This window comes from Emys orbicularis, chromosome 6 (genome assembly GCF_028017835.1).
Source record: "Emys orbicularis isolate rEmyOrb1 chromosome 6, rEmyOrb1.hap1, whole genome shotgun sequence".
In the NCBI taxonomy this organism is placed as follows: Eukaryota; Metazoa; Chordata; order Testudines; family Emydidae; genus Emys; species Emys orbicularis.
In genome coordinates this window covers 126,210,328-126,238,098 of record NC_088688.1, presented here as the reverse complement: position 1 = coordinate 126,238,098, position 27,771 = coordinate 126,210,328, and the positions used below count along the sequence as shown (strand labels likewise).

Here is a 27,771-nt window from a genome sequence, read left to right as displayed (position 1 = left end):
GTGCTTTGGCTCCCTATCTATAAAATGGGAATGACTGCACTTCCCCATATCTCATGGGGAGCCTGTGACAATAAATACACTGAAGAGTGGGAGGCGCTATGGGGGCCAGATAAAATCTGTTTATTTTAGATACTTAAGTAAAATCACTACTGGAATCCAGGAGTACTTTAATACTGATCCTCTGAATCAGTAGGCTACATATTGGTGAGCAGTATCTAGTACAAAGAAGTGCCTAATCCACAGATTATCCCGAAAATGGTTCCAGTTCTCTACTATTTCCTTATAGAATCCATTACCTACATATTTCCAGGTGCCTTCAGCTTCCACTAGGTGCCTGAGCAAGTTAAAAATGTTTCCTATGGGAACGCTCATTGTTTGCACGTGAAGTAAGAACTGTTATCCTCCCTCCATGCCTCCTCCACCAAAGCCTGCTCCCCCTGCCACTAAAACGCAGGGTATGGATACACTGTACTGAGCTTCTGCCTTCTTTTGGTTGCTTTCATAGCCATGTCAATCATGTATCGCTTTTACACAAGACATTTTAAAAACACTCTTTACCTAGTGACAGAGAGATCACCTGTTAAATAAGAGGTTTCCGCTCCCCTCTTGCACTTGAGCACCACAATCCTTCCTTGGGGTGCCCAGGTTATTACACCCAATGACTGTACATAAGTTCTATCACAACAGTCAGCAATCCTCACAATGGTGAGCTTTGTTTGTGACACTATTTCATTAGAAAGATGCTAATATTAGCTCTGCAATGATACTTTGCTGCATTTAACCTCAGAAGCCAGTCAATCATTTGCCTATAAAAGGGCAATAAATCTGCTCAGGTGGATCTCTCTCTGGCACCAACAGCAAAGTAAAGGACCATAAGTGAAACAGTAGAGAGTAGGAGGCAACCCTCACTTTACCCATCCCCCCACAAACACTCTGGTACTAAATTCAACATATTTTCAGTTCTGTTTTAAATTATTTCTGGGCAGAGAAGCAGCATCATAAGTTCCAGCCCAAAAGACAATTTTAGGAGGAATTCATAAATAGCGTATAACAGCGGTTGAGACTAGATATGCTAATCTAAAGCATTGCTATATTATATATTACTTTATTACAGTGGTTTGAGCATTGGCCTGCTAAACCCAGGGTTGAGAGTTCAATCCTTGAGGGGGCCACTTGGGGATCTGGGGCAAAATCAGTACTTGGTCCTGCTAGTGAAGGCAGGGGGCTGGACTCGATGACCTTTCAAGGTCCCTTCCAGTTCTAGGAGATGGGATATCTCCATTTAAAAAAAAAAAAAAAAAAAGAAGATCAATCTCCGTTTCAAAATTTTTAAAATTCTTAACCCCCTACTGTCTCACTAACAGCCCCTTTACTTCCTGGTTGCAAGTAGATAGCGCCACCCACTTCACGAAACACAGCAGAGGAAACCACTGGGTGGAAACAAAAGGAATGGGAAATTCTGTCCCCTGTTCTGCTGAACAAAACTTTAAACTGTAGGCATTTCTATGGCACTCATCATTGTAACCCTGTGGGCCTGGCATAGGAGGGGTCAACCCCCACCATACTGGAGTCACCTGATCTTAGTGTAACACCACACCTGACTCAGAGGTTCAGCCATAAGGGGCATGCATAGGCCTGAGCATTTAATCATATTGAAACTGCCCCTTTGTATGTATGTATGAATCAGATATTGGCATCTTCTAAAGTGCCAGCCAAACATACATTTAGGAGGATACAGATGCCTGTCCACAGTCTCCAAAGAGATAATAAATGGGGATTATGAAGTCTCACTTTTTGTTAGGTGAAATATGTAAAATAAAGTCACCTAAGCTCCACTTCTGTATGGACCCCTATCGCGGAGCTGTTACCCCCTCCACTAAGCTTTCCCTGAGTGGAAGGGCTCCATAACCTTCTCCAAAAAATATCTAGGTTGTCTGGAATGCATTTTCAAGGACACAAGGCACTATGCTTTTCTCCTTTGTTCCGTCAAAATTCGCAATTTAAAAAATATCTGTCTGAGGTAACTGGATGGGGGCAAGGAGAGGAGAAAGGACAATTTACTCCTCACATTCTCCTACTTCTTTCTAGGAAGCAACCTGTGATTTTGTTCCACCAAGACCACTAGACTTTTCCTTCTGCTCCCAGGAGAGAAAAAACAACTGCAGAAGCAGTAGGAAATATATGAAAAAGGTGAACATTACTTTAGGCTCTACTGACAGGAGCAGAGGAGGAACAAGAGAGTATGTGGCCTGGGAAATACTAATAAGACAAAGGTGATTGTAATTTCTTGTATCAGATTCTTATGGGCCATGGACTTTTGCTTGGGAAGCTCTGCCATGGCATCCAAAACCTGTAAGAGTTACTGAGTGTCAGGTGCACCCACTTTCCCCGACCATAAAGCCAGCTGAATGATGACAGCAAATATTCTAGGAAAGTTAGTTAGTAAAATAGGATACTTACCGACCGTGACTGTTGTGTTTGGAAGGGAACAAACTGGCCTGGCGGTGGCAGGTGAGGAGGATGGTGTGGAGAGAGGTGAGGAGGATGCAAAAGAAATGGATCACTAGAAATAAGGGGTGGGAATGCTGCGTACGGTACTGGTAAGTGTTGGACTGAGCATGCCTGAAGCATCTGTAAAAGAAAAGAAGAGACCACATTTACAATTTTACAATTCTGCTTCTAACCTGAATATTCCTTTAATTTATAATAGTTTCGTTGTTCACTAGAAGTGGCATTCAAAGGAAATGTACCACTTGCCTCAGAATGCATTGATTTTTTATATAACCCTAATGTGGTAAAAGAGATGCTTCCACTCAAGAACTGAGATTTATTTCAGAGCTTTGATATCACAGGCAAAACCTGAAAGGTGCTGAGTACCCTTCACTTCAGATGAAGGTAAGGGGAGTTGAAGGTGCTCCGCATCTCGCAGGATCAGGCAGGACTTCTGACTGAAATACAAGAAGGGGTAGTGGTTACTTACCCCAGTAGCTTCTATTCTCCATACGTATTGCCTCCTCAGAACCACATGCCTAACTACATGGTTACACAACCATTTTAAGCAGTAACTTGGACAGACAAGATGGGTGAGGTAATTTCTTTTATTAGACCAACTTCTGTTGGTGAAAGAGACAAACTTTCGAACTTACAGAGAGCTTCTCCTTAGATCACCCGAAGAAGAGCTCTGTGTAGGCTCGAAAGCTTGTTTTTCTCACCACAGAAGTTGGTCCCATAGAAAGTATTACTACACTCAAATATCCTGGGATCAACACAGCTATAACAATTGAGCAGCAACTTGTCTCAAGTTCTAGGTATAAATATTCCAACCCCAAGCATTGCTCAGTTCTTCTCTACCTCCAGAATCCTTAACTTCTGAAGCATAGGAGAGGAAAGTGTCACTGTGGCTCTGTGGAGGGAACACACCCTAAGCTCTGTAGAAGGTTGCCCCTCTTCTCTCCTTTGAAATTGCCTGCCCAGGACACGCTACAGGACACTAGGTAGTATGCCCTCTGGAGAAGGGAAGCAGGTTGAGGAAAGGAAAACATTTCATGGAAATTTCAATTTTTTTTTAAACAATGGAAATTTCAAAATTTGAAAAAGTTTAACCAGCTCTACAGTTCATCTTAAAATGGAAAAAAAAAAATAGTCCAAAGTTTTCCTTTTCCCCTGAATTTTTCAGAGAGTTCTAAGGAGGCGGGCTAAGGAGCACCGCTAACTGAACGACAATCAAAGCCCTGCCCCCTCCCAAAACAAGCATCTGCTCTGGACACAGGATTGAGAGAATCTCCATTTGTGAAGGCGTGGAACCAATTTCAGAGAGGAATCCCATAAGGTTTCTGTTAAGGGCATATTGTGGATACTTGCCACTGAAGCAGCCAAACTCCCTAGTGAATGAGCCCTGGGAAATCAGGTACAAGCTGTAGGCCAACTTTTAACAAGAGCACATGCACAGTTTTATGCACTTGAGACAGTCCTTCAGTTGAGATGGCCTAATCTTTAGCTTTCCAGAGGCCACGGACTGCTAGGCTTCCTAAGGAGGGACAGAAATTTTGATATCCACAGGAAGGGACTTCACTTCCCTCAGTATGGTTATGGGGCATTGGAAAAATACAGGCCTTGAGACAGACAAGAAGATTCTATAGGGTAGGACTACCATCAGAATCCAGCTCCAAGACTCTCCTGGCTGAGCAGATAGTCCTAAAACAAGGGGGAAAGGGGTAGAAAGAGCAAGATCCTATGGACTCAGAAAGACTCTTGGTAATTTTAATGGAAACCAAATTCAAGTCACAGGGATCAGCAGGCTTCCAGATGGGAAGCGTCACGATTGTAAGATCCTTTAACTTGTTACACCAGGGAATGGAAAAAGCCACCCCTTTCTTAGAAACATTGTATGCAGAAATAGCCATAACTGTTGCCAAGACATCAAATAAGAGGAAGTCTCTTCAACACCAATTGCACTTAGAAGCATAACACTTCCTAGTGAAAGGGGTCTGGACTCTTCACACTCCAACAGAAGAAAGTAACCTTGACCTAGAATCCCGTCATGTTGTCAAGTGAAGCAGTTTGGGTGCTGGGTACAAAATCCAATCTTTCTGCTGGAAGAAGGGTTGTCCCAGAGAAAGATGATTGGTGGTTAGGGACTGGGGCACTAGTCTGGAACTTCGGAAACATACAGGAAGCAGACTTCCTGCATGACCTTGGGCATGGCATTTAGCTTCTCTGTGCCTCAGTTCCCCCATCTGTACAATGGGGATGATCGTACTACTCTACTTCACAGAGGTATTGTGAAGATAAATACATTCAAGATTTGAGGTGCTGTGCTGTTATGTTAATAGGGGCCATAGTCAGAAAAAGAAAATTGCAATAAAATCAAAACTAGAAAGTTTTTAAAACTACCAAAAAAACCCTTCTACTTTTACATACAATTTTTACTACATTTTATGAATGCTCTGGAGAGGAACTGAGGGACTGCTTGAAAGGGATGCAGTATTCATACCCCTGCACAATAGAATACAAGGCTAAAGGAGCACATATACACCCTGAACTGCCAACTACTTTTTAAAAAGGTGCCATGGTGAGGCACACAACTCCTGCAGCATGGCTCTGTGCAGGCAAGGTCATGAAGGAGAACCTAAGAATGGGGAAAACCAGGTTTTCAGGACAGCAGTGAGTAAGTGCTGTGTGACGGACAGTTCTGCCTCAATACAAATATGCGCAAAACAATCACCACTGCCTTTACTGATTAGAGGGGGACTGCTAGAAGGTGCCATGACCCTGTCCCAATGGCTCAGTACATTGCCTCCAACACACTTCCACCTCCGTAGGCCCAGGAGTGTTGTCAACATCCAACACACTGTATATATTGACAATACTGACTCTGCAGATGGTAAAGAGATGTCACTGATGAGCAAATGCCAGTACTGGAGGTGTAATCAACCTCACTCTATTACTACTACTAATTATTTGTATTACTATAGTGCTCGGAAGGTCTCGTCAATGACCAGGACCCCTTTGTGTTTGTACAGCACCTAACACAGAAGTCCCTGCCCCAAGGAGTTTACAATCTATGTATAAAACAAGAAACAGATGGCTAGGGACAGGGGAGTACAAGTGAACATGAGACAATAGCGGTCAGCATGATGGGCAGTGGTCTTTGTAGTCTAGCAGCCTAACCATTGTCAAGTTTTGTGTAGGCATCACTGGGGTCACGACCCCCAAAAATCAATGTTTACTAGAGGCTGATATACTACATAAGATGAATTTGATCTGAATTTTGATTTCCCCTGAAATGCACTATTAACTGTCCTTGCCCATTCACCATCATCTACTGCAATGCAATTTAAGTGGCAGCCCACAGCCTTATCTTGTGGTGACACGTTATTGTAGTGCAAATGAAATTTTATTGTGTACCATAAACTGAGGATTGGTTCTCTGAATTAATTGAAGATTAATTTATATACTAGAACATTAAGTACTATGGTACAACAGTTTGGTGGAGATTCTTGAAGCATATTAAAACAGACTTCAATGATGACGTATTTAAATAAATATTAGATAGCTTTTCGAAAAGCTTGCAATAGCTCAAACAGAAGTTAGCGCCTTGATGCAGGAATTACTGGGTAAAGTTCTATGGCCTAGTCTAACCTCCTGTGTAACAAATCATCATAATGGTCCTTTCCGGCCTTAAAACCTATGAATATTGATCTAGTCCACACCACCACGATTATTCAATATTGAGAACAAAATCTTTATTGCTTACCTCACAATACACTGAGAAAACATGTCAATTCAAGACTATTTTATTTCATTCTGTGTTTTTATTATAGTTACGTATAAAGCTGGAGCGTGTAGTGATCACTACAGGTAAAGATGCCTGGCCATTTCCATTCTAATAGACCTTTTCCAGTTGCTTATATCTAGGGCCAATGTTTTCTGGCAATGAGAAAACAGTAATTTTGGATTTTCAAAGCTGTTTAGTTCAGAAATTTCAGATATGCATTATATTAATACACAAATATTGTATTGTATTGTATTGTAATACTGAGGGCTAGAGCCAGCTCCACAGGGGAGGTGGGGGACAGATATGGGGCACTGAGGGCTAGTGTCAGCTGTGTACTGGGAGAAAGGCGGCAGGAGCCAGCTGTGTGCAGGAGAGGAGCAGGGGAGAGGCATTGTGGATACTGCGGAGAGCAGGTGCGAGTGCTGTCTGCTCTGCAGCATGGCCAGGGAGCCCTGCATTCTGCTTCTGTGCCCTGCCCACCATGGGGAAGCTCCGTGGCAGTTTTGCTGAGCCCAGGCTTGTGTGAGGAGGGGAGAAGTTGGCAATGAGTCTCAGCAGCAGCCAGCCCCCAGCCTCTGCCCTGCACTCTGTGGAGTCAGGTGTCTCAGGGGCCGACGCCAGGGTTGCCAGATTTATACTGCATTAATAGCCCAAAGTCACTTTAAAAACTAGCCCCAAAACATCCCAATCTATTTATTGAAACAAAGTGGGGAGAGTGCTGGAGGGGAGTGTGTGTGTGTGTGTGTACTAGGAGGGGTATGTTGGCTGGTCTGGAGGGGGTACCTGCGGGCTCACACTTAAGGTGGAGGGCAGTGTTGTGCTCCTTGTCACAGTGGTAGGGCGGCTGGCGCAGGCCCAGGATGCAGTGCCAGCACGTCAGGGCTCTCCCCCTTCCCAGGATAGGGAGCCAAGGCCTGGCCCCGTCAATCCTGCTGGGCAGAAATTGGGGAGGGGGTGAGAAGAGGGCTGACCCTGCATGCCCCATCCATGCATCGCCTCTGCTATGCGGATGGGTGTTTCCAGGCAGAAATATGGGCAGGGGTGGGTGTGTGTGTAACCCTGCATGCCCAGCTCACCCTCTGATCTGACCCCCTGTATAACACAGGACAGAACTTCCCTGAATTACTTCCTATTTGAATTACAGCAGATCTTTTAGAAAACCATCCAATCTTGATTTAAAAACTGCCAGTGATGGAGAATCCACCACGACCCTTGGTAAGTTGTTCTGACGGTTAATTACTTTCACTGTTAAAGATGAGAAAGTTACTCAGCTTGTGCAGTAATGGAGGTACTTCGAGATGTATCCCCCTGTGGGTGCTCCACTTTAGGTGTTATTGCGCCCCTCTGCTCGTAGCTGGAGATTTATGGTAGCAGTGCCCGATTGGGCCGCACATGCGCAGTCCCCGTCTTGCACCATTTCAGGCGGTTAACTGGTGCTGTGCGACCAACCCCCACCCCACCATTCCTTCTCTACTGCAGAGTCTGTATTTGTTAGAATTCCGAAGAAGAGGGGAGGAGGGAGGGTAGTGGAGCACTCACAGGGACACACATCTCGAAGAACCTCTGTTAGTGCACAAGGTGAGTAACTTTCTTCTTCTTCAAGTGGTGTCCCTGTGGGTGCTCTACTTTAAATGACTTCAGAGCAGTGCCTCCGGAGTTGAAGTCATAGTAGATGAAAGCAGAGTGTGACCAAACAGGGTATCGGAAGATGCGTGTTGTTGCAACACATAGTGTTGTATAAAAGTGTGCGGTGAGGTCCAGGTTGCGGTCCTACAGATTTCTGCAATAGGGATGTTATTGAGAAATGCTATGGAGGTTGAGAGACTCCTAGTAGAGTGTGTATGGAGCCCCGTAGGGGATTGTTGTTCATACTAGAGATAACAGAGTTTGATAAAGTCTGATATCCATTTGGATAGGCATTGTTTGGAAATGGTGTGCCCCTTGGATTGTTCGGTGAATAATTTTGGAGACTTACAAAAAGATTTTGTTCTATCGATATAAAAGGCGAGAACCCTGCGGACGTCCAAGGAGCGTAGTCTGGATTGTCTATTGTCTGTATGTGGTTTCGGAAAAAATGTAGATAGGTTGGATAAGGTGAAATGATGAAGCCACCTTAGGCAAAAACTTAGGATGGGGTCTGAGATACTTTATCTTTAAAAAAGATCGTATAGGGTGGGTCTGTCATGAGAGCAGCTAGTTCTCCCACCCATCTGGCAGATGTAATGGCTACTAGAAATGCAACCTTCATAGAGAGGTGTAGTAAGGAGCTTCTAGCTATGGGCTTGAAAGAGGGCCCGGTGAGGGCGTGAAGGACTAGGATGCGGTCCCATGGTGGGGCAGGTTTTCTCACTTCTGGATAGGAGTTGGAGAGACCCTTTAGGAAGCGTGAAAATAGAGAATCCATCAGCTTTATGATAAAATGTCGTGATGGCCGACAGGTGTACATGTATGGAACTCATGAAAAGTCCCGTTTAAGTTCCAGGAGAGAGTCTAAAATAAGAGGTAAGGAGGCTGACACAGGTGCAGTCTGTTTGCGTTGGCACCTTGATTCAAATAGTTTCCACTTATGTCTGTAGGTGTGTCGGGCAGTTACCCTACAGCTGTTTAATAATATGTTCTGAATTTCTGCGGAACATGTCATTTCAGATCCCAAGAGCCATGTAGTAACCAGGCTTTGAGATGGAGTTTTTGGGGATCCAGATGGATGATGTGACCTGCATCCTGCGATAGAAGCCGAGGCAGAAGTGGGAGCCTGTGTGTAGAGAAGGTAAGGATACCACGTTTGTCACGTCCACGTGGGGGCTATTAGGATCACTCTGGATCCGTCTTGTTTCATCTTGTGGAGTACATGTGCTAGAAGAGGATTGGGGAGGAAGGAGTACAGGAGGGGGGTGTTCCACTTGATGAGGAAGTTGTCGCCCAAGTCCTGCTCTGGAGCAGAACTGGGGGCATTTGGAGTTGTGTGTGGTTGTGAAGAGGTCTATTGTTGGGAACCCCCACATCTGAAAAATATCTCTGATGACCCAGGTGTTCAGCTCCCATTCATGGTCTTGATAAAACTTCCTGCTCAGGGCATCTGCCATGTTGTTCTGGCAGCCAGGTAGGTATGAAGCTACAACACGGACGTTGTGTTTGATGCACCATTGCCAAAGATGCATGGCTTCTACACATAGGAGTGTAACCGCACTCCCCCTTGCCTGTTTATGTAGAACATTGTCCATGAGGATCTGTACCATTTTGTTTTGGATTAGTGGTAGGAAATGAGAACAGACATACTGAATCACTCGTAGTTCCAGCAGGTTGATATGAAGCTGGGACTCTGCTGGAGACCAGCGGACCAGTATAGAATGTGTCTGTAGATGTGCCCCCCCAGCCTAGGAGGGATGTGTCCGTGGTGATGGTGAGCGCTGGTGGATTCTGCAGAAACGGCACACCCCTGCAGACGTTGTCTAGATTGGTCCACCACTGCAGGGAGTCCTTTATTGGGCATGGTGAGGAATTTGTTTATGCTGTGCCTGTGGGGTGCATAATTTGTCCTTAACCAGGCTTGAAGGCACCGCATGTGTAGCCTTGCATGTTGGACGACGGATGTCGTGGCGGCCATGTGGCCTAGGAGTTGTAGGCAAGTTCTGGCAGACACCTGAGTGCTGTTCCGCGCTGTTGAGATTAAGGTGGTTAAAGTCAGAAAGTGTTTTGTTGGAAGGGAGAGGCAGTTGCTTCGAGGGAGTTGAGGTCTGCTCCAATGAATTCCAGGCGTTGGACAGGTGTTAGAGTGGACTTTTGCAAGTTTATTTGAAGTCGTAAGGAGGTGAAGAGATTTATTGTATGTTGGGTGGAATCTATGGCTGTCTGCAGTGTTGGTGCTTTCAGCAGGCAGTCGTCCAAGTATGGGAATATTATTCCCTCTCGGCGTAGGTAGGCCACTACTACAGTGGGTAGTTTGGAAAATACCCATAGTGCAGTGGAAAGGCCGAAGGGTAGAACTGAAAGTGTTCTTGTGCTACTGTAAACTGCAGAAATTTCCCATGTGAGGGATGGATAGATACATGAAAATACGTGTCCTGAAGGTCGAGGGCTGAAAACCAGTCCCCGCTCTCGAATCCTGGGAATCTCTGTGTTTTTACAAATTGTTGAGTCGCCGTAGATGGAGAATAGGTCTCCAACCTCCTGTTTTTTTTCCTGCGTGAAAAAGTAATGGGACTACTGTACTCGGTCGGTTCGGGTTCTACTGCTCCCAGGGATAGGAGATGGTTCACCTCTTCCCACAGTAGATGTTCGTGAGAGGGGTCCCTGAAGAGGGACGGGGAAGGGGGGGATGGAGTAACTGGTTTTGATGATTTCTAATACCCATCTGTCTGTGGTGATGGACTGCCAGATGGGGTAGAATGGAAGTAGGCGATCTCCAAAAATTTTGCCAGTGGTAGATCGTGCCAGCATTGAGAGAGATGGGATTCTCGAGCCCTCGACCAAGGCTTGAAATCTGTTGTCTAGAGGTTGATGGCTGAGAGATAGTAGTCGACGAAGCTAACTGCCTTCTCCTCTAAGTTTTCTGTTTCCACCCCTGTTGGTCGTAACATCTATTTCGTTGGGTATACGGAGGGGGTTGGAAGCATTGAGGAGTTTGGTAATTGGTCTGCCGTCTCTTGTTCCTAGGTGTGTGGATGCCCAGAGACCACAAGATGGCCCTTGAGTCCTTCAGGATATGCAATAACTTGTCCGTTTTGTCTGAGAAGAGTTTGGCGCCTTTGAACAGTAAGTATTCTACAGTGGTCTGCACTGGCTTTGGGAAACCGGGCAGATGAAATGAGGAGGCTCTCCTGTTGCTATGGATCTCACTGTGGAATCAGCGGAGTCAAGGGCAGCTTGTAGCGCTGTTCTGGTGATAAGGTGGCCCTCTGTGATGAGTGCTTTGTACTGATCCTTTTTGTCTTCTGGAATAAAGTTTATAAATTCTGAGAGACTTGTGTAATTATTGTGATCATACTTTGCCAGTAGGGCCTCATAGTTGGCAATTCTCAATTGTAAGGTCGCAGCCGAGTATGCTTTGCGGCCAAACAGGTCGAGCTGTTTCCAGTCTTAACAATACTATAGAAACACCCCATATGATAGCTTACCCCGTTCGTTCACCGCATTGATAACCAACAAATTTGGCATTGGATGTGAGGAAAGGAATTCAGTGCCCTTGGCCGGCACGTAATACTTCTTATCAGACCTTTTACAGGCAAGTGCAATCGTTGCTGGGGTTTGCCAAGGCGATTTCACAGGGTCCATAATCGCAACATTCATGGGAAGGGCAATTTTGGATGAAGTGGACGTGTGTAGTATGTCCACTAGCTTATGGTGAGATTCCTGGACCTCTTCCAGAGAGATGTCTAGCGAAGTGGCCACTGTCTTGTAGAAATCCTGAAATTGTCTGCTGTGGTGGGAGGTGGAGGCATAATTATGCCATCCGGTGAGAAAGATGAAACCTGAATGTCAGCCTGGTCATTTGGGTCCGAGAATTCCTCCTGTTCTTCGGTCCCTTGTTGGGAAACAGCAGAAGGTGCCTTTGATGGCAATATTGGTGGTTGAGGTGCACCAGTTGCGAGCAGAGTGGTGGGTATTCCCTGTTGTTGCTATTGTGGATATGGAGCCCATGGCTGCCAGAATGGCCACTGCGGTTGAAAGGGCACTGTGGGCATCCAGGGTTGGCCGTACCAGGGTTGGTTTGTAAAATCTACAGGGAATCCCATGCTTGGTGGGGCCTGTGTGGGAGGAGTAGCCACAGGAGAGGACACTTGCCACAGCATTCCTATATCCTTCTCTCCATTGTCCTCCCCACTAGAGAATTGTGGTGAAAGCTGTGGAGAGCTGGGTTGGCTAAGTACCGCATGTACCATGGTACCATTAGTGCCGAGGAGAGGAGACTGCAGTACCGAGACAGATAAGTCTATGTGACACACAGGGCCGGCTCTAGGATTTTTGCCACCCAAGGCAAAAAACAATTTTGGCCGCCCCCCCCCCGTTTTTTAATTACCCCCATCCCCGGCCCCGCCTCAACTCCGCCCCTTCCCCAAATCCCCAGCCCTGCCTCCTCCCCCCAGGCTCTCAAGCCTGGGAGGGAGAGCAGCGGCGCGCCAAACGGCTGTTTCGCCGTTGGCAATTCAGGTTTGAGGTTTGAGAGCCTGAGAGGGAGGGGGAGACTCCGAGTGGCCACGGCGCGGGCGCCGCTTCTCCCCCTCCCTCCCAGGCTCTCAAGCCTGGGAGGGAGGGAGAGCAGCGGCGCGCGAAACGGCCGCTCGGGATCTCCCTCTCCCTCCCAGGTTTGAGAGCCTGAGAGGGAGGGGGAGACCCCGAGCGGCCGCGGTGCGCAAAACAGCTGATTCGCGCGCTGCTGCTCCCCCTCCCTCCCAGGCTTGAGAGCCTGGGAGGGAGGGCGAGTAGCGGCGCGCGAGCGGCAGCAGCAGCGGAGGTGAGCCAGGGCGGCCGGGGCACATTTTTAGGGGCGGCATTCTGGCGCCGGCCATGCCGCCCCTAAAAATGTGCCGCCCCAAGCACCAGCTTGTTTAGCTGGTGCCTAGAGCCGGCCCTGGTGACACAGGAACTGCTGTCATGTGCCCGGTCTCAGTACTGGTGGGATGGTGGAGCTCAGTACCGTGTGCTGGAGTGTGTTTATCGGCGCAGGTGTGTGGCTGGCGTGCATAGTACCAGCAGTAGGTGGCAGCATTAGCGCTGGAATGCTCAGTACCAATGGTTTGCTTGCTGGTGCTGTGGCATGGGGTTTCACTTTCCCCTTAACGCCTGTGGCGGAGCTCAACTGCGTAGGAGCTCTGGGTTTCTTAGAACCGTCAGTACCTGGTCTGTCGGCCGTTGATATGATACTCTTAGCTGAGATTCCCCTGTTTATACATGCAAGGATCACATAAGCCCCTTTGGCCATTGCATTGCACTTAAACTCATGTTCAGCAGATTATCCACCGTGACCCCCCAAGTCTTTGTCAGAGTCACCTGCTTCCCAGGATAAAATCTTCAGCCCTGTAAGTATAGGCCTGAATTCTTTGTTCCTTGATGTATACATTTAATTTGGCCATATGAAAAGGCACATTGTTTGCTTGCGCCCAGCTTACCGAGCGATCCAGATCGCTTTGTATCAGTGACCTGTCCTCTTCATTATTTACCACTTTAAACTTTCAAGAATGATTTTATGTTTTCTTCTACGTCATTGATAAAAGTATTAAATAGCGTAGGGCGATGAACCGATTCCTGCAGGTCCTCACTAGAAACACCACACGCTCTCTAGGATTCCCTGTTTGCACTGCATTTTGAGATCTTTCAGTTAGCCAGTTTTTAATCCATTTAATGTGTGCTATGTTAACTTTGCATCATTTTCTTTTCTTTTTTTTTTTAAATCAAAATGCCACGTGGTACCAAGTCAAATGCCTTGCATAAGCTGTCAAGCTTTCATTTTACAGGCTGAAAATTTTCCAGATCTCGTCTTTGCCCAAAGGTGATTTTTAAAAAAAATGTATGCAAACATGGTTCTGTCATTTCTTAGATGAAGGCAATGAAAAGCCAACTTAACATTAAAAAACAAAAAAACCCAACAACCTTTTTTGGGAACAGTTCTAATATCTATAAGTGGACTAGAAAGCTGAAATTTGAGACAGACATCACATTTTGATGATCAGGTGAAAAATCAGTTTTGATTGGTCACAGATATATGCACTGAGTAAGAGAGGTCTTGTGGAAATAATATCATGCTATCATGTGATTAAAAATTACTGTAATGTATGAGCACAAGAGGGCAGGGCTGAAGATGGGCAGACTATTTCCTCACATTCATTTTTCCCTGCAAATGTAACATTCTTTTAATATAGTGATTTCACTGAACTGAATATACACGATGAAATTGATGTGTTATCTCCTTCCATGAGCAGATTAAACTGTATTTTATGACTGTTTTATGGGCCAACTTGTTATGTTTTGAATATAAAATAGTATTGTAACAAAATGTCATGGATAAGGCAGAAATCAGTTTAAGTGAAGATGGTTCCAAACCCATATAATTATCTTCCACCCATGTGTGCACTGGAACTATAGAGCTGCTTCCCCAATCAGATTACACCACTCTGAGCATTTTTCAATGAAAGATTTTCTTCTCTGTGCTCTCCCAGCTCAGATTTTGAAACATTCTGGAGGGTTCCTTTAAAACTAATTCCTCTGCAGTTTTAATTGTAGTAGTTGCTTTCAAACTGGACTTTCCCCCCTTTGTCCTCTGCTGTTTCACAGATTTTACGAGACTGCATAAAGCCAGAAATGCTTCATTAGGAGGGTAGATAGGTGGGTGCACCTCCAATCAGTTCTTCGGGTTGCTCTGCACAGATACTCCTTTTCCAATTTCATCTGTTGCTCCTTAGCACTTTCGGGGCCATGTGAGACTGTCCCTTTCGCAGGAGTTCACTGTTCAAACCACTGTTTCATTGTCACAGTCACGCACTTCTGTGAGCTAGATGTGGCTCCACTGAAGGGTACTGAGCATTAAAGATCCACAGCTCTTAAAACTGTGACAATCTATATAGACAGGAGAGTTCTCCTCTCTGCTTCCCTGGCACTCTGACCATGTAACAGATCACCTCAATTTTGACAGCTCCCTCTCCCTGCACAGGATTGAGGTGCTGCAGCAAAGAAACAACTATGAAGAGGAAGTGCTACCAACAGGCATCTTAGACTGCAGGATGCCAGAAAGCTGAAGAAGATATCCAACGGGGAGTGAATGGGGTCTGGACAAAGTGAATTAAAACTGCTGTCCCTGGTCCATCAACTTAGATGCATCAGCAGCTTCTGATATAGATTGCTCTGGCAGTGTAAAGGGTCTTGAAATAGCTGTGAATGTAATTACAATGCAGAGTATCTTTAGTGTAAATGAGAATCAAGCCCATAATTTTTTACAAATTATATGAGCAATTTTCACTGCTCAAAAAGCCCCTGAAGTAAACAGGAGCTGGAAAGGGAATGAATCTTCTGCTTGAAAAAGAAGAAAAAAAAAGTTATGCTGGTGTGAATTGGGGCGGTCAACGTTCATATGTTAACAAAATGTTGCAAAATGGACTGATATGCTTCTGCATATACACTTCATATAAATATTACATATTAAAAGGTTTATTTATGCATTGTTAAAGTTGAGAAATTAACTCTGAAGTCAGAAAAGTGCTTTACTCAGGAAATTAAGGTTCTTAACACAATGTTAGTTCACACCTAAATCACGACGTTAAGTCACCCTATTTTCATAACTCCTAGAACTGCAAAACAAAGCCAAGTTAACTATATAGAAAAAAAAATTGAATCAGTACAGAAGTGGGGGCTAGAGAACCGCTCAGTAGTGTGACTGGTACAGAAGAATTGGTACTGAGAGAAATGCAGCCCTGCGCACACAAAGATTTTTTCCAGTCTATAAGTTCCAAATGGTTACTGGGGTGTAGACACAACATGTGTTACTTTCCATTATCGCCTTATTTAAAACACACATGAAAAGGCAGTTTTCTGGATTGTGTGAGCTCCTCAGGGAGTAGCTTAATTTGTTACTTGTACAATACTGAGTGCACTGTCAGCATTTACATAATGATAATTCTCTCTCTGACAGCAAGGTGGTATGCATGTAATGTAGCTGGATGGTATTATCCCCATCTAGTATCTGGATGAACTCTTTGTACCATTTCAGGTCTGAGACAGGAAAGAGTTAGCTCATCAAGTCAGTTATTCTGCTCCCAGCAATGTGGGAGAAACATGGTTATTAGATAAACAAGGATGTTTTGACAGTTTCTTTGTTAATGTGTTTCCAAATAGTTGTGCTATCTTTTGGCCTGTGTTAGTCTTTTTTAAAAAATCTTGCTAGTATTTACACAAATTATTGATTTTAGAGATGTAGCTGGAAGGGCTGATTTTATATATGCGCACACACCCTCTGAGGGGAAGGGGTCTCTTACACCTAGTCAATTATTTTAGTGGGCTTCCTACTATTTGATTAACTTTAAAAACCCTTTCCTCCAAATTTCTGAACTTGTTTTGTGAAGCTATGGATGTGTGTCCAGAGACTGGAGCCTAAGCTAGTTCTGACTTTAGTTAAAACATGTTAAGAAAATACTACACCACTACGGAAAAAAAGTACATAAACATAAAACACGCAACCCTGCATCAAGCTAAAAGGTCACCCATACTTTGCCCCAGTGAAGAATGGATTTCTCTGATGCAAACAGCAAAACCACATTAGCTGTGAAGCTCCAGGCTGCCCACCCCACACACTGGAGATGAAAGCCTGTGTCATTAGATAAACCTACTTACTGGAGGAGGCACACTGCAGACGGGAAGGTGCTGTCCACTGAAAACCACAGAACATCCTGGGACCTGCTGTGTGTTACAAGCTGGTATGTGCTGGCCTGTGCAGAGCGGAATCCCATGTGGTGCCACCGTTGTTACTGTGTATGAGACAGGGACTGTGCCCTGGTGGATCTGCATTGAAACAAACAATTTTCAATAATTTTGTTAATTTACACAATTCAGAGGGTTCTGAACAGTTATGGTTTGACATTTAAAAATAGCAAACTTTCACCTAAATACCAGAAAAATCACATTTTACACTGACAGTATAAAAGAAAGTTACAAACCTGTAATTCCTGTTCTTAAAAAATATCCTCCTCAATAGATTACTGCTCTTACATCAGTGCTTCCTGAACAACGCCAGGGAGGGAACTCTCAACTCAAAACATTAAATCCTCCAAGACACAAACAGTACATCTCAGATTCTGTAGGGCCCCCCTCATGTGTTCAGATTAGTTCCTTTCAAAAAGGAGGCAGTAACTCCCACATAAAAGCCAATTAAAATCAGAAGGAAAAATGTACAAGTAGCTAAACAGTCTTCCAAACTCTGATGGGAAGAGAGGCTAAATGATTTTCCACAGAGATATCGAAGAAAAAAATTCAGATAATTTTTTTCTCCCAAGATAACCATTTTTGCATATTCCCACTCTAAGGTGAAAGCTCAAGAGATGTCTCTAAAATAAACTTAACAGAACAGTGGATAAAACCAAAGGCTAATTTAAAAGCTAGGAAGGGAAAGGTTACATGCCTCAAAGCACCACAATTACAGGTAACTGCCACTAAGGACCCACACTCCTGGTCTGAAAATGCCCAGGGCTGGGAATTAGCAACATCTACTAGAACTCAACATTCAAACCCGAGGGACTAAAAGACAGAGGGCCCCAACCACTGCTTGGTTTCTTATACTATATCAGAAATCTCTAGTAAAGACTCCAAAGAATTAGAGACAAGGAGTGTGGATCGATAAAAGGCAATTATCTTGAGAAACCCTTCTTCCTTCATGAATTGCTTGCCTAGATCCCGCTCTTGGGGAATTAACAAGCAGGAACAAACCAGTACACAGGTGGAAATAAATACAAATTAGGGCTGTCAAATTATTTAAAAAATGGATCGCGATTAATTGCAAAATTAAAAAAATAATCGCAATTAATCCCAGTTTTAATCGCAATGTTAAACAAGAATAGAATACCATTTAAATATTTTTGGATGTTTTCTACATTTTCCAAATATATTGATTTCAATCAACACAGAATACAAAGTGTACAGTGCTCACTTCATATTTTTTATTACAAATCGTTGCACTGTAAAAAAGAAACAAGAAATAGTATTTTTCATCTCATACAAATACAGTAGTGCAATCTCTATTGTGAAAGTGCAATTTACAAATGTAGATTTTTTTTTTTATATATAACTGAACTCAAAAATAAATCAATGTAAAACTTCAGAGCCTACAAGTCCACTCAGTCCTATTTCTTGTTCAGCTAATCGCTAAGACAAACAAGTGTGTTTACATTTACGGGAGATACTGCTGCCTACTTCTTATTTACGTCACTTGAAAGCGAGAACAGGAGTTCACATGGCACTGTTATAGCCAGCGTTGCAAGGTATTTACATGCCAGATATGCTAAACATTTGTATGCCCTTTCATGCTTCGTTAGCATAATTGAAAATCAATATATTTGAAAATGTAGAAAAACCAACCAAAAATATGAATAATAAATTTAAATGGGTATTCTATTATTGTTTAACAGTGCAATTAAAGATGCGATTAATTTTTTTAATTGAGTTAATTTGTTTTGAGTTAATCGCTTGAGTTAACCACTATTAGTTGACAGCCCTAATATAAATGGAAGACAACTGCTCTCCTGATTTGCTACAGAACCAAACAAGTATTACTACACAGATGACAGTCTTGCATACCTCTATGACGAAAACATTATGGGGAGATAGTCCAAGTGGCCTTTGACTTAGCTTGGGCACCACTGCAGACCTTTTGTAGCAGGGTTAGCAGAGGTTCCTAGGCAATGACTGCTAGGCACTGACGGCCATGCCAGATGTGAGTCAGGAGAGGACTACTTCTCTCATGGAGCAGACCCACCATGGCATCCAGGAGGAAGTGATCCCTTCCCTGAAGTAGGGTCAGTGTCAAGGACCAGCATGAAGGACCCACCAGTAACCATGGCGACTAGACCTTGGCAACATTGACACACTGGTTATAGAAGATGCCGAGAGGGCACAGAAGCAGTGCTGTGGGACCTGTTTTCCCCCAGACATGCCCTGATGTAATCTCATCATCCGGAGTGGGAGGACAAATTTGGTGTTCATTTTGAGGTGCTCCAGCAAGTTGATCACTTATCAGACATAAGGGAAAATTCGGAGAAGGCCAGAAGGACTGTTAGCTTAAACTTGTACACCCGAAGTTCACAGGTGCACAATGTAGATGTCTGCTTACTGAGGAGAACTTTGCACAGTGATCCCTTATCTGCACTGACCACATTAGTTTACAGGCAGGGTTTTAAAGTGTTAATTTTAACGTAAAGCTCTAAACAGTTTGCGACCTGGCTACCTGACAGGCCAACTCCCTCCCCATATGATGCTATGTAGTTGCAGTCAACAAATGCACTTGGGCTATAGGCCCTCTGATGTGAACAGGGTGGGGCTAGGCTAGTGGGACATCTTCTCCAAAGGGTCCTTGATTCTGGAAACTGCTCCACCTCTTGGCGTCTCAATCCAAAACTTCACTTTTAGGATATGCTGCCAAGATTAATTTCTTTCTGGGGCATTTGGGGAGGGAGTGGGCTGAGAGTCAGAGTAACAGATTTGGGGCTGAAAACAGGAGTTTATTAGATTCTATCCACATGAAGGCAGTCAATTATATGCATTGTGAATTCTATTTTTATATTGTCTAGCTCTAGGTGCTTTTACAGGATTAAAGTAAAGATATGTATTTTATTTCAGCGTTTATGAATGCCTACTTCATAACTACACCACATCCCCTCTCAAACTAAATGCACTTCAGAAGCAGAAAAATTATGTTTCAAAAGTGTGATCTGAAGGCCTTTGGAACTGTGCTGATGGCTGCCTTGGCCAAATCGGTAACTTTCACTCTCTATTAGGCTTTATTTGTTTTTTTTTTATAACCAATATTTTATGATACTTTCACTGCTGTATGTTACTAGTGCACCATTATGACCCTTGAAAGAAACTGCCACAACAGACTGCCAGCAGTAGTTACCACAGTGTTCTATTTTCAATGCCAACTACTTGGAGTTTTTGAAAGTCTTAGAGAAATGCAGTGTCCTTAGCACATTCAGCCCAACATTCTCATACCTGTTCATGAATGTCGACCATCACTGCATTCTGCTGTGGCGGATGAGCGGCTGGGTGCAACATACGGGGGGATACATTCGGTGGGTGGAAGGCTCGGGGCTCTTCTATTGCTTGTTGCTGTCCGTAGGAGAGATGGTGATAGTTTTCGTCTTGACTAATGGAATTGTGTCGAGACAGGCGATCCCTTCTCGCTCTCTGGCGTCTAACAGGAGGACTGGGAACACATTAAAAGGGAAGACGTCACACAAATTGCCACAGGCCTCTTTCTTAAACAATATCATACATAATCCAATACTGAGGACAAGTCTATACTAGACAGTTCCATCAACATTGGTATGTCGGCTAGGGATGTGATTTTATTTTTTAAACAGACAGTGGTATACTGATAAGAGCCTCAGTATAGATGCAATTATTTCAGGATACAGTGATTATACCAAAATATGCCAATCAGGAGAACCAGCATAAGCTAAATTAATATAAGCACTTTTATACAGATATTGTAATCACAAGATACATTAAAAGAACATGAAGGTTGCCAAGTCAAGCACTCAAAAGTTAGAAAATGCCAGGATTAAGGTTGCTTGTGCAATCTTGTACGTATGCATGAGGATACAGTCTATAAGGATATGATCACACTTTTTTTTTTTCCCAAAGGACCGTGTGACTCGTTCAGCACACAGAATGGATGTTGCTCACTAAATGAGCAGCTATTCAATATTTTGTTTTCTCCTCATTATTCAGTGTGTGGCCTCAGGCCTTATTTAGTGCACACTATTCATACCCTGCTCGGAAGATAGAATTATTAATTTCTTCATGGGCTTTTTCTCTGGCACTTAATGTAGTAGCTGAATGCTTCACAAACTTTCGTTTATTTTCACACCACCCTTGTGAGCTAAGGTGGAGGTATTATCCCCATTTTACAGAGGGGGAACTGTGACAAAGATTAATATAAAAAGTATCCACTCATTTTGGATGCCCAATTTGAGACACCTAAAACCGGATTACGGAGCATAACATAGCTCTTTCGGTGATCAAAGTACAGCTCCTATTGACTTTATTCGCAACTGAGAGTGCTCAGGCCTTCTGCTAATCAGATGCAGGGTCTGAAGTCAGCACTCAGAAAATGAGCAATTAATGACTACCTGTAAGAAGTTTAGTTTAAGTGACTTGCCTGGTCTCTGGAGCACGCCCATTGCAGACGAAATCTTTGGGGAATAGCTGCGCGCTAACAAGTCTCTACAGAGCATACGCAAACTGCAATTTTTCCAAGTCTTATAATTTGGCCAAATTTGGGCAGATTTTCACAAGAACAGGAAAAGGCAAATTTGACATAGGCCACCTTCTGCCCAAATTTCAAGTCTCTGCTGCAAAGCATGGGGGCACTTTTTCCCTCAAAGAAAAAGACACCAGAATGTTTTAACATGGGCAAAACAACATTTTTTTCTCTCACCTCATTCTCAAAAAAAGCTGAAACTGTTTTGGCTGAAATTCCCCCCACCTCAAAGAAAAATCATCCTGAGCTAAACACACCCAGGATAGAAAATTTCAGCTCAAATCATTAAAGTTTAGCAAAGTTATAAGCAACTGAAAACAGTGTCTTATAATGGGAACTGTCAGGCAATCTTAACAACAAGTGTTGTTACCAACCCCGCTTATAATTACTTGTGTTATATTATAGGACAGCTTTGCTGATTTAAGCCTTATAAGCAGGTACATGTTTCCCTTGTATTCCTCCATTTTAGGAATCTATTATAGTGTTTGATAATTTTTGCATAACTACTAATAAAAAGTTATGCTGACATAGCTATTATTGGTGTCATCCGAAAAGATTTACCCCCAGTGCTTTCCATAATCACAGAAGAATCAAATAAAGCTGCACAGATACAAATCTAGCTTTAAGGTTGTGTACATTCAGTACTATGTCACAGTTAGTTACATATAAATCAACTTGCCCAAGGTATTCAAGTATGCTTTATGTTAGTGACTGCTTTTAAATGTCTAAAAATTGCATTACTACTAAGGTCCACTTGTTCAAGGTTGTACATCATTAGATAAGATAGACCTATATAATTTTTGTAACTTTACTACTGCAGATATTTTATTTAATAATGCAGGCAGCAAGATTTCAGTTTTAGTGAATTCAGATTTAAACTTTCTTTATAAACACCTTTACAGTAGCAGATATGAAGCTTAAATGGTCTGATTTATATCTATAATCTTCAGCTAACATCGGTGCAAAGCTGTAATGTCATATGAAGGAAGGACTTGGGTTTGGAAAAGTTCTCGGAGTGGTAAAAGTCACTGATGGCAGTTTCAACATTTTGAAAAAACTAAACAAGTAGAGATGCCCTAGTTTCCCCTGCCATTTATCTTTAGACACAGTAGCTTTTTTAGCTTCAGTTCTGCCTTTACCTTTCCACAAGTAGTCCCAGTGGTCAAGCTTTACTTCTGTTAATTACCCAGAAGGAAACAAGGCATAACGAAAACAAAAACTGTCAACACTTTTTGGGCACTTTTCTATATACTGATTTATGGGCAGCACAGAACATAGTACTCTGGAAAAAACAGAACTTGATGCAAACAGACTTCTCTGAGGTGATCAGATACATGTCAGAATTGCAAAGAAATGTCCCTTTCCTTAGGTGTAACTCTGAGATAACCTCCCCATGTGTAGCTCTATCAGATGACTAACTTGGAATTATTGGAAATGCCTCATGCAAAGTAGTCACAACCTGCACTGAACATTCATATTGCAGTAGTGCTCACAGGCCTCAACCAGTTTTGGCCCCATTGTGCTGGGTAATACACAAAAATAGTAAATGACAGTCTGTCTCTAAAAACTTAAAAGACAAGGCATAACTTGTGGACCAAACAAATGAAACAAGGTTGGGGAAACGGAGCAACAAATAAATATAACCAGATGCATGCAATTCTTAGCTAGTAACAACAATCACAGCTGTCTGTAACTGGAGATTCCTGTTCACTGTATTTAGCTGTTCAACATAAGTACTTCCCCCCCCAGTAACTTTTTTAATGTTCTCAATCAGGGAGCAGAGTACCAGAACTACTGCCATGGAGCTGATGCGAAGGAACATGAGGGTAACAAGACTGAGGAGAAGGCAGAGGGAAGGTGGTGTGTTATACATCAGGGGAGGCAGGAAGAATGGGGATGGAAGCTGGAGTGTGGCAGGGAAAGGACGAAAGGGGAAAAAACGGCAGCTCCATCTTCCCAAATAGCAGAGGGCAAACCATGCAGACACTTTCCCTGCAGCTGAGAGAAGTCCACCCTTGCGTCCATTGTGTACATAAGGGTGAAGGTCAAACCTAAATAATCACAAATTGGGATGACAGCTGATTTTTGAGCCTGTAGAGGGAAGAAGGCAGACTAACAAAGCAAGCTTATTTTGAATCAAGATTTTCTGGGGTCTAGCTTTTTTTAAAATGCTTGGTGTTGGCAGTACTGATTTATTTGCTAGCCATTTGGTGACCAACAGCTTCAAAACAGTCTCCAGTCAGAGCATGCACAGGTTTTGTTACATGGGCAGCAGATTAATGGATATACATAGTGACAGAGACTAAACCTGATAAAACTTGAAGCAAGTTCATTAGAAGGGCAAATTAATTTAACTTTTAAACAGAATTATGTAAAAGCCTATTGAGCTTATTTTACTAGTAATCTACTTTTTATTTGTATTACGATGGTGCCTGGAAACCCCATGCAAGTTCGAGGCCCACTGTGCTAGGCACTGTACAGAGAGTTCCTGTCCTGAGGAGGTTAGTCTAAACAGACAAGACAGAGGATAAGAGGGCAAAACAGAGATTCACAGTTGAAGAGCTGAGAATAAAATACAGGTCTCCTGAGTCACAGGACAATTGCCTATCCACTGGACCACGTTGCCTCTCTCCATGCAATAATCCAAGAAATCAACTCATTGACTCGAGTTATTAGTTTTGACTGCTGGTTGTATGAAAACAAATATAATTTTGAAAGTTGTGACCCAAAGCTTCCAAGCTTTGTGACCCTAAAGACTTCTTTAACAATAAGTAACAATGTGCTACAGCTTCAATAAACTAACAGAATGCCAACTGACAAAGAGGCTTACGAACCATAGCCCAAAACTAAACTAAGATAAAAATGTAAACCCTTGCAATACATGCATCACACATCTAAGCAATCACATGATACTACTTGCATCAACCTTGTCAGTTTTATTCATTCTCATTTGAAATTAGATTGTACGTTTATTAGGAAGGACAACGTTGTAAGTTTTGTAAGTGTCATGCACGTTTATTGCACTATAAAAGTAATTAGTCTACTACTACTAGTAGTAGCCTGTCCAGAAATAGGAATCTTTAGTTTTTGGTTGATTTTCTGACACATTGTCTATGTGTACAACACACTAATGTAATGTACAGCATTAGAGCAATAAACAGATTCTAACTGAAAATGGTAAGGAGTAGCCACCCTCTCCAACTGTACATGTCCACACGAAATTATAGGAAGACAGTACACTGACCTCATGAATTACTTCCAATACCAGTTTTCAGCAGCGATAATAGCAAATGTTTATCAACAAAGCTTTCAAAATTAATATTTATCATATAGTCTTGTATAACTAGGAGTCTTCTGCTAGGAATACTTCATTTCTAATGCTAATGAATCACTGCTGCCTTGAAAAAGGTCTCGCCTGAATCAACAGACAACCTAGCAAGAAACCACTCCACAATCTGACTAATCCATTTACCTCCTCCTGTTGCGTGCAGGTGTGTTGCATCGTTCCCCTGAGAAGTGATGTTGGTTGGGTCGAGCTGAAGGAGGCTGCCTATTTGATGTCATCTCCCATGGTCGCATTGGTGGTGATGGGGCTGGTGATGCTGCTGTATAGTCAAAGACTGAATGAGAAAGGCGTTGTCTCTTAGGACTCGGACTATCTTCACTCTATGAAGATGCAAAAAATAAACGCACCTGAGTGAGTCATACCCCAGACACACTGTTCTGTATTATTACCGCAGTTTACATCTGTGGGGGAAAAAACCTGAAGTAGACTATTTACATTCAAAACAAAATACCACTTGAAGTTAAATGTCTAGTTATCACATCATGAAGGTAATGGATTCTGCAATTATTTTATGGCTTCCCCACCCCAAGAACATTTTTATTACAGAATTCAGTGCAATATTTTAAAAATTCTAATGCTGAGGTAGAAACAAAGTTACCAGAGATACACCGCTAAAAATGTTTGTTTCGAGAGAGGGGTGTTTTTTTTTTTTTTTTTTTTTTTTAAATGTATGGGCTCTTCCAAAAATGTTGCTGGCTAAGCACCAATTTCATGCCAATGGGATCCGTACGTGTCAATCATTAAATAGTCTGCCAGATGGAGTTCTAGCTCAGCATGTGCACCCCAGATCCACCAGGAGGATGATCACTATACAGCTTATTAGACATCTGATTTGTATTGCAGCCAATTTTAGTTCTGCTTACTCAGCTCAGATGTGTCTCTTGTCCTTTAACTTGTTAGCGCAAGACTGGCAATTAACAAGTGTAAAAAGAATTTGACAAAAGCGTCAGCTAAGTCAATGTAATTTTTACTTTAAAAAATTATCTGGTTGGATACCTTTTTCCTGATCTGACCACTTATTTTGCTGACACAAAGAATTCTAATTGACTACAGGAGGCCAAATTGCTCCAATACCACCTGTGTTGACAACATCCCAAATTTTATTACCTGACAGAATAGATATCTTCTGTGGAAAGGCAACTGATGCCGAGAAAATTCAGCTTCTCTGCTATGGCCTTGTCTATCTCAATTTCTTTTTTTACTCTCTGATAGTCCAGTTGACCGACTCATTCTTTTGCAAGCTTTCTGCTTCACACATTTAAAAAATGCATTGTTTCTCTCTGTGGCTATTTACTCTTCAAAAATCCCTGTCTTCATAAAATATACATATGTATATATTTCATCTGCCATAGTTTGTGTTATTTTTATTAGTTTCACTAATGTTGCATTTACATTTTCAGAAGAATACTGGTTTGGCTTGAATACTCTCTTCATCTCTGACAATTAACCACATCTCTTTTACCTTCCTGTTTCCTTTTCAGTTTAGGGATATGCACAGTCTTCATATCTATTATAGGCTAAGGATTTTACTTTCCTAAGTTTTTACTTCAGGGCCTTTTTGATCAGCTCCCTTTCCCCCCCCCCCCCCCCCAATCTCCCTTTCTAAAGGTAAGTGCATAGTGACACGTTTATTTTTTATATGAAATTCCTCCCCGAGGATGCAGTACTTAAATTATAATCACGAATAGCTGTAAGGCTACAATTACTTTTTTGACCAACTCCTGTATCTCACTTAGGAGTAAGTAAAAAAAAAAAACACCTTTCCTCTTGTGTGCTTTAGGACTAGGTATTCCAAGAAGTACTCTAGTAAGTCAAGCAACCATTTCCCTAAACCTTGCCCTGTTGTGATGTTTGGATGCTGGTAATTGACGTTTCCCATTACTATCATTTCACTGATTTAGTTGCTTCTTTGATCTCCCTCAACACTGTACATTCAAAACCTATTCCAGATCAGACCACCAACTGCCTAACTTTAAGGAAGGAGAAAAGGGTGCAGCATAAAAAGCATAGCAAGCAGTACCTGAGCAGTAACTTTGACATGCTTCAAGTTCCTACTTTGATTTTTAAATTTAGGTTTAAAGTTAGTGTTGTGAAGAATGAGGTAAGTCACGAAGGCAGGGTTCTATGGTTCGTGGCCAAAATGAGAGTTTTCAAAGACAGTTTTGGAAACAGGAACTTGTATGCTTAAGGTGAGTGGGTCAGATCCAGAGAGGTATATGTACCAATAGGTAAATAGGGCAAAAAGGCCAGGCACACTTGGAGGCTATAGAGAACCATATGAAAACAAACAGGTGCAGATGGGAGGATGAGACGAAAGGGTTCAGTAAGCTGGCAGAGGGGGCAAAGCCTAGTGAATGGTAACAGGTATTCATTGTATTCACCTCTGTTGGTGAGAGAGGAGTTTTCAAGCTATTGTTTGGCTAACAAACTTTGATTGGTAATGCCATGCATCTGGCACCTTTCCTTAGCACTAAATTTATGCTTAAATACCCCTTCCCCCATCCCCTACCTGTCCAAAAAAGCATATTTATCCTGCAACGCTGGTTCTTTTGATTATTTTGTCTCTGAAGAGATGCACTCCAAGCACAAAAGACAGCTCATGAGTTTATAGGAGATGGCAGAGATGTACCAAACTAACAAGCTGCTAGGCGGTTACTCTTCATCATTCCAAATTACTATTTAGTATATCTACTCCAAACTCCATAATATGTGCTAATTGCCTTCTATGTTAAGCAACAGTATTTCCATCCCAACTTGTCCATTAGAAAGAAAATAACGATAAAATCATTTTCTGAACTACATATAAAAGCATGCTTTTAAAACCTAATTATGTTTTTCTGAACTGGAAAAAAAATAACCTAAAGCTAAATCCTAACTTCTTCATAAATTAGTGTCATTAAGAAAAAAACATTGGTGCTTTTTCTTGGCTTTAATTAAGAAACCAATTCTCATGAGATGATTGTAACAGGGTTACAAGAGCATATTGCAAAAAGTAACATGGAATTAGTGGCAGAAACAAATCCCATACAAATTAAGATCTATTTACATTTCAATTACACTGAACTCATGGCAGAGCTGGCCACAAACAGTGTAATTTTGCAGTCTATAATACCCTAAGTTGGCAAATGCGGTGCTATATCTGTACAGTATGTCATTTGTTGCAACATTTACATCTCCCCAAATTTCATGCCA

The 27,771-nt window shown here is 42.6% G+C and overlaps 1 protein-coding gene across 2 annotated transcripts in view; it reads right to left on the bottom strand.

Annotated features, from left to right (window-relative positions):
* Positions 1 to 27,771, bottom strand: part of RNF38 (ring finger protein 38) — a 202,739-nt gene that overhangs the window by 22,111 nt on the left and 152,857 nt on the right. For both annotated transcript variants that reach the window (XM_065406165.1, XM_065406164.1), the window contains exons 3-6: positions 24,706 to 24,899; positions 19,961 to 20,174; positions 16,595 to 16,762; positions 2,461 to 2,631 (exon numbers count right to left, since the gene is read on the bottom strand). In XM_065406165.1, the coding sequence (XP_065262237.1) occupies positions 2,461 to 2,631; positions 16,595 to 16,762; positions 19,961 to 20,174; positions 24,706 to 24,812 (660 nt within the window). In that variant the 5' untranslated portion in view covers positions 24,813 to 24,899. The remainder of the gene's footprint in view (positions 1 to 2,460; positions 2,632 to 16,594; positions 16,763 to 19,960; positions 20,175 to 24,705; positions 24,900 to 27,771) is intronic.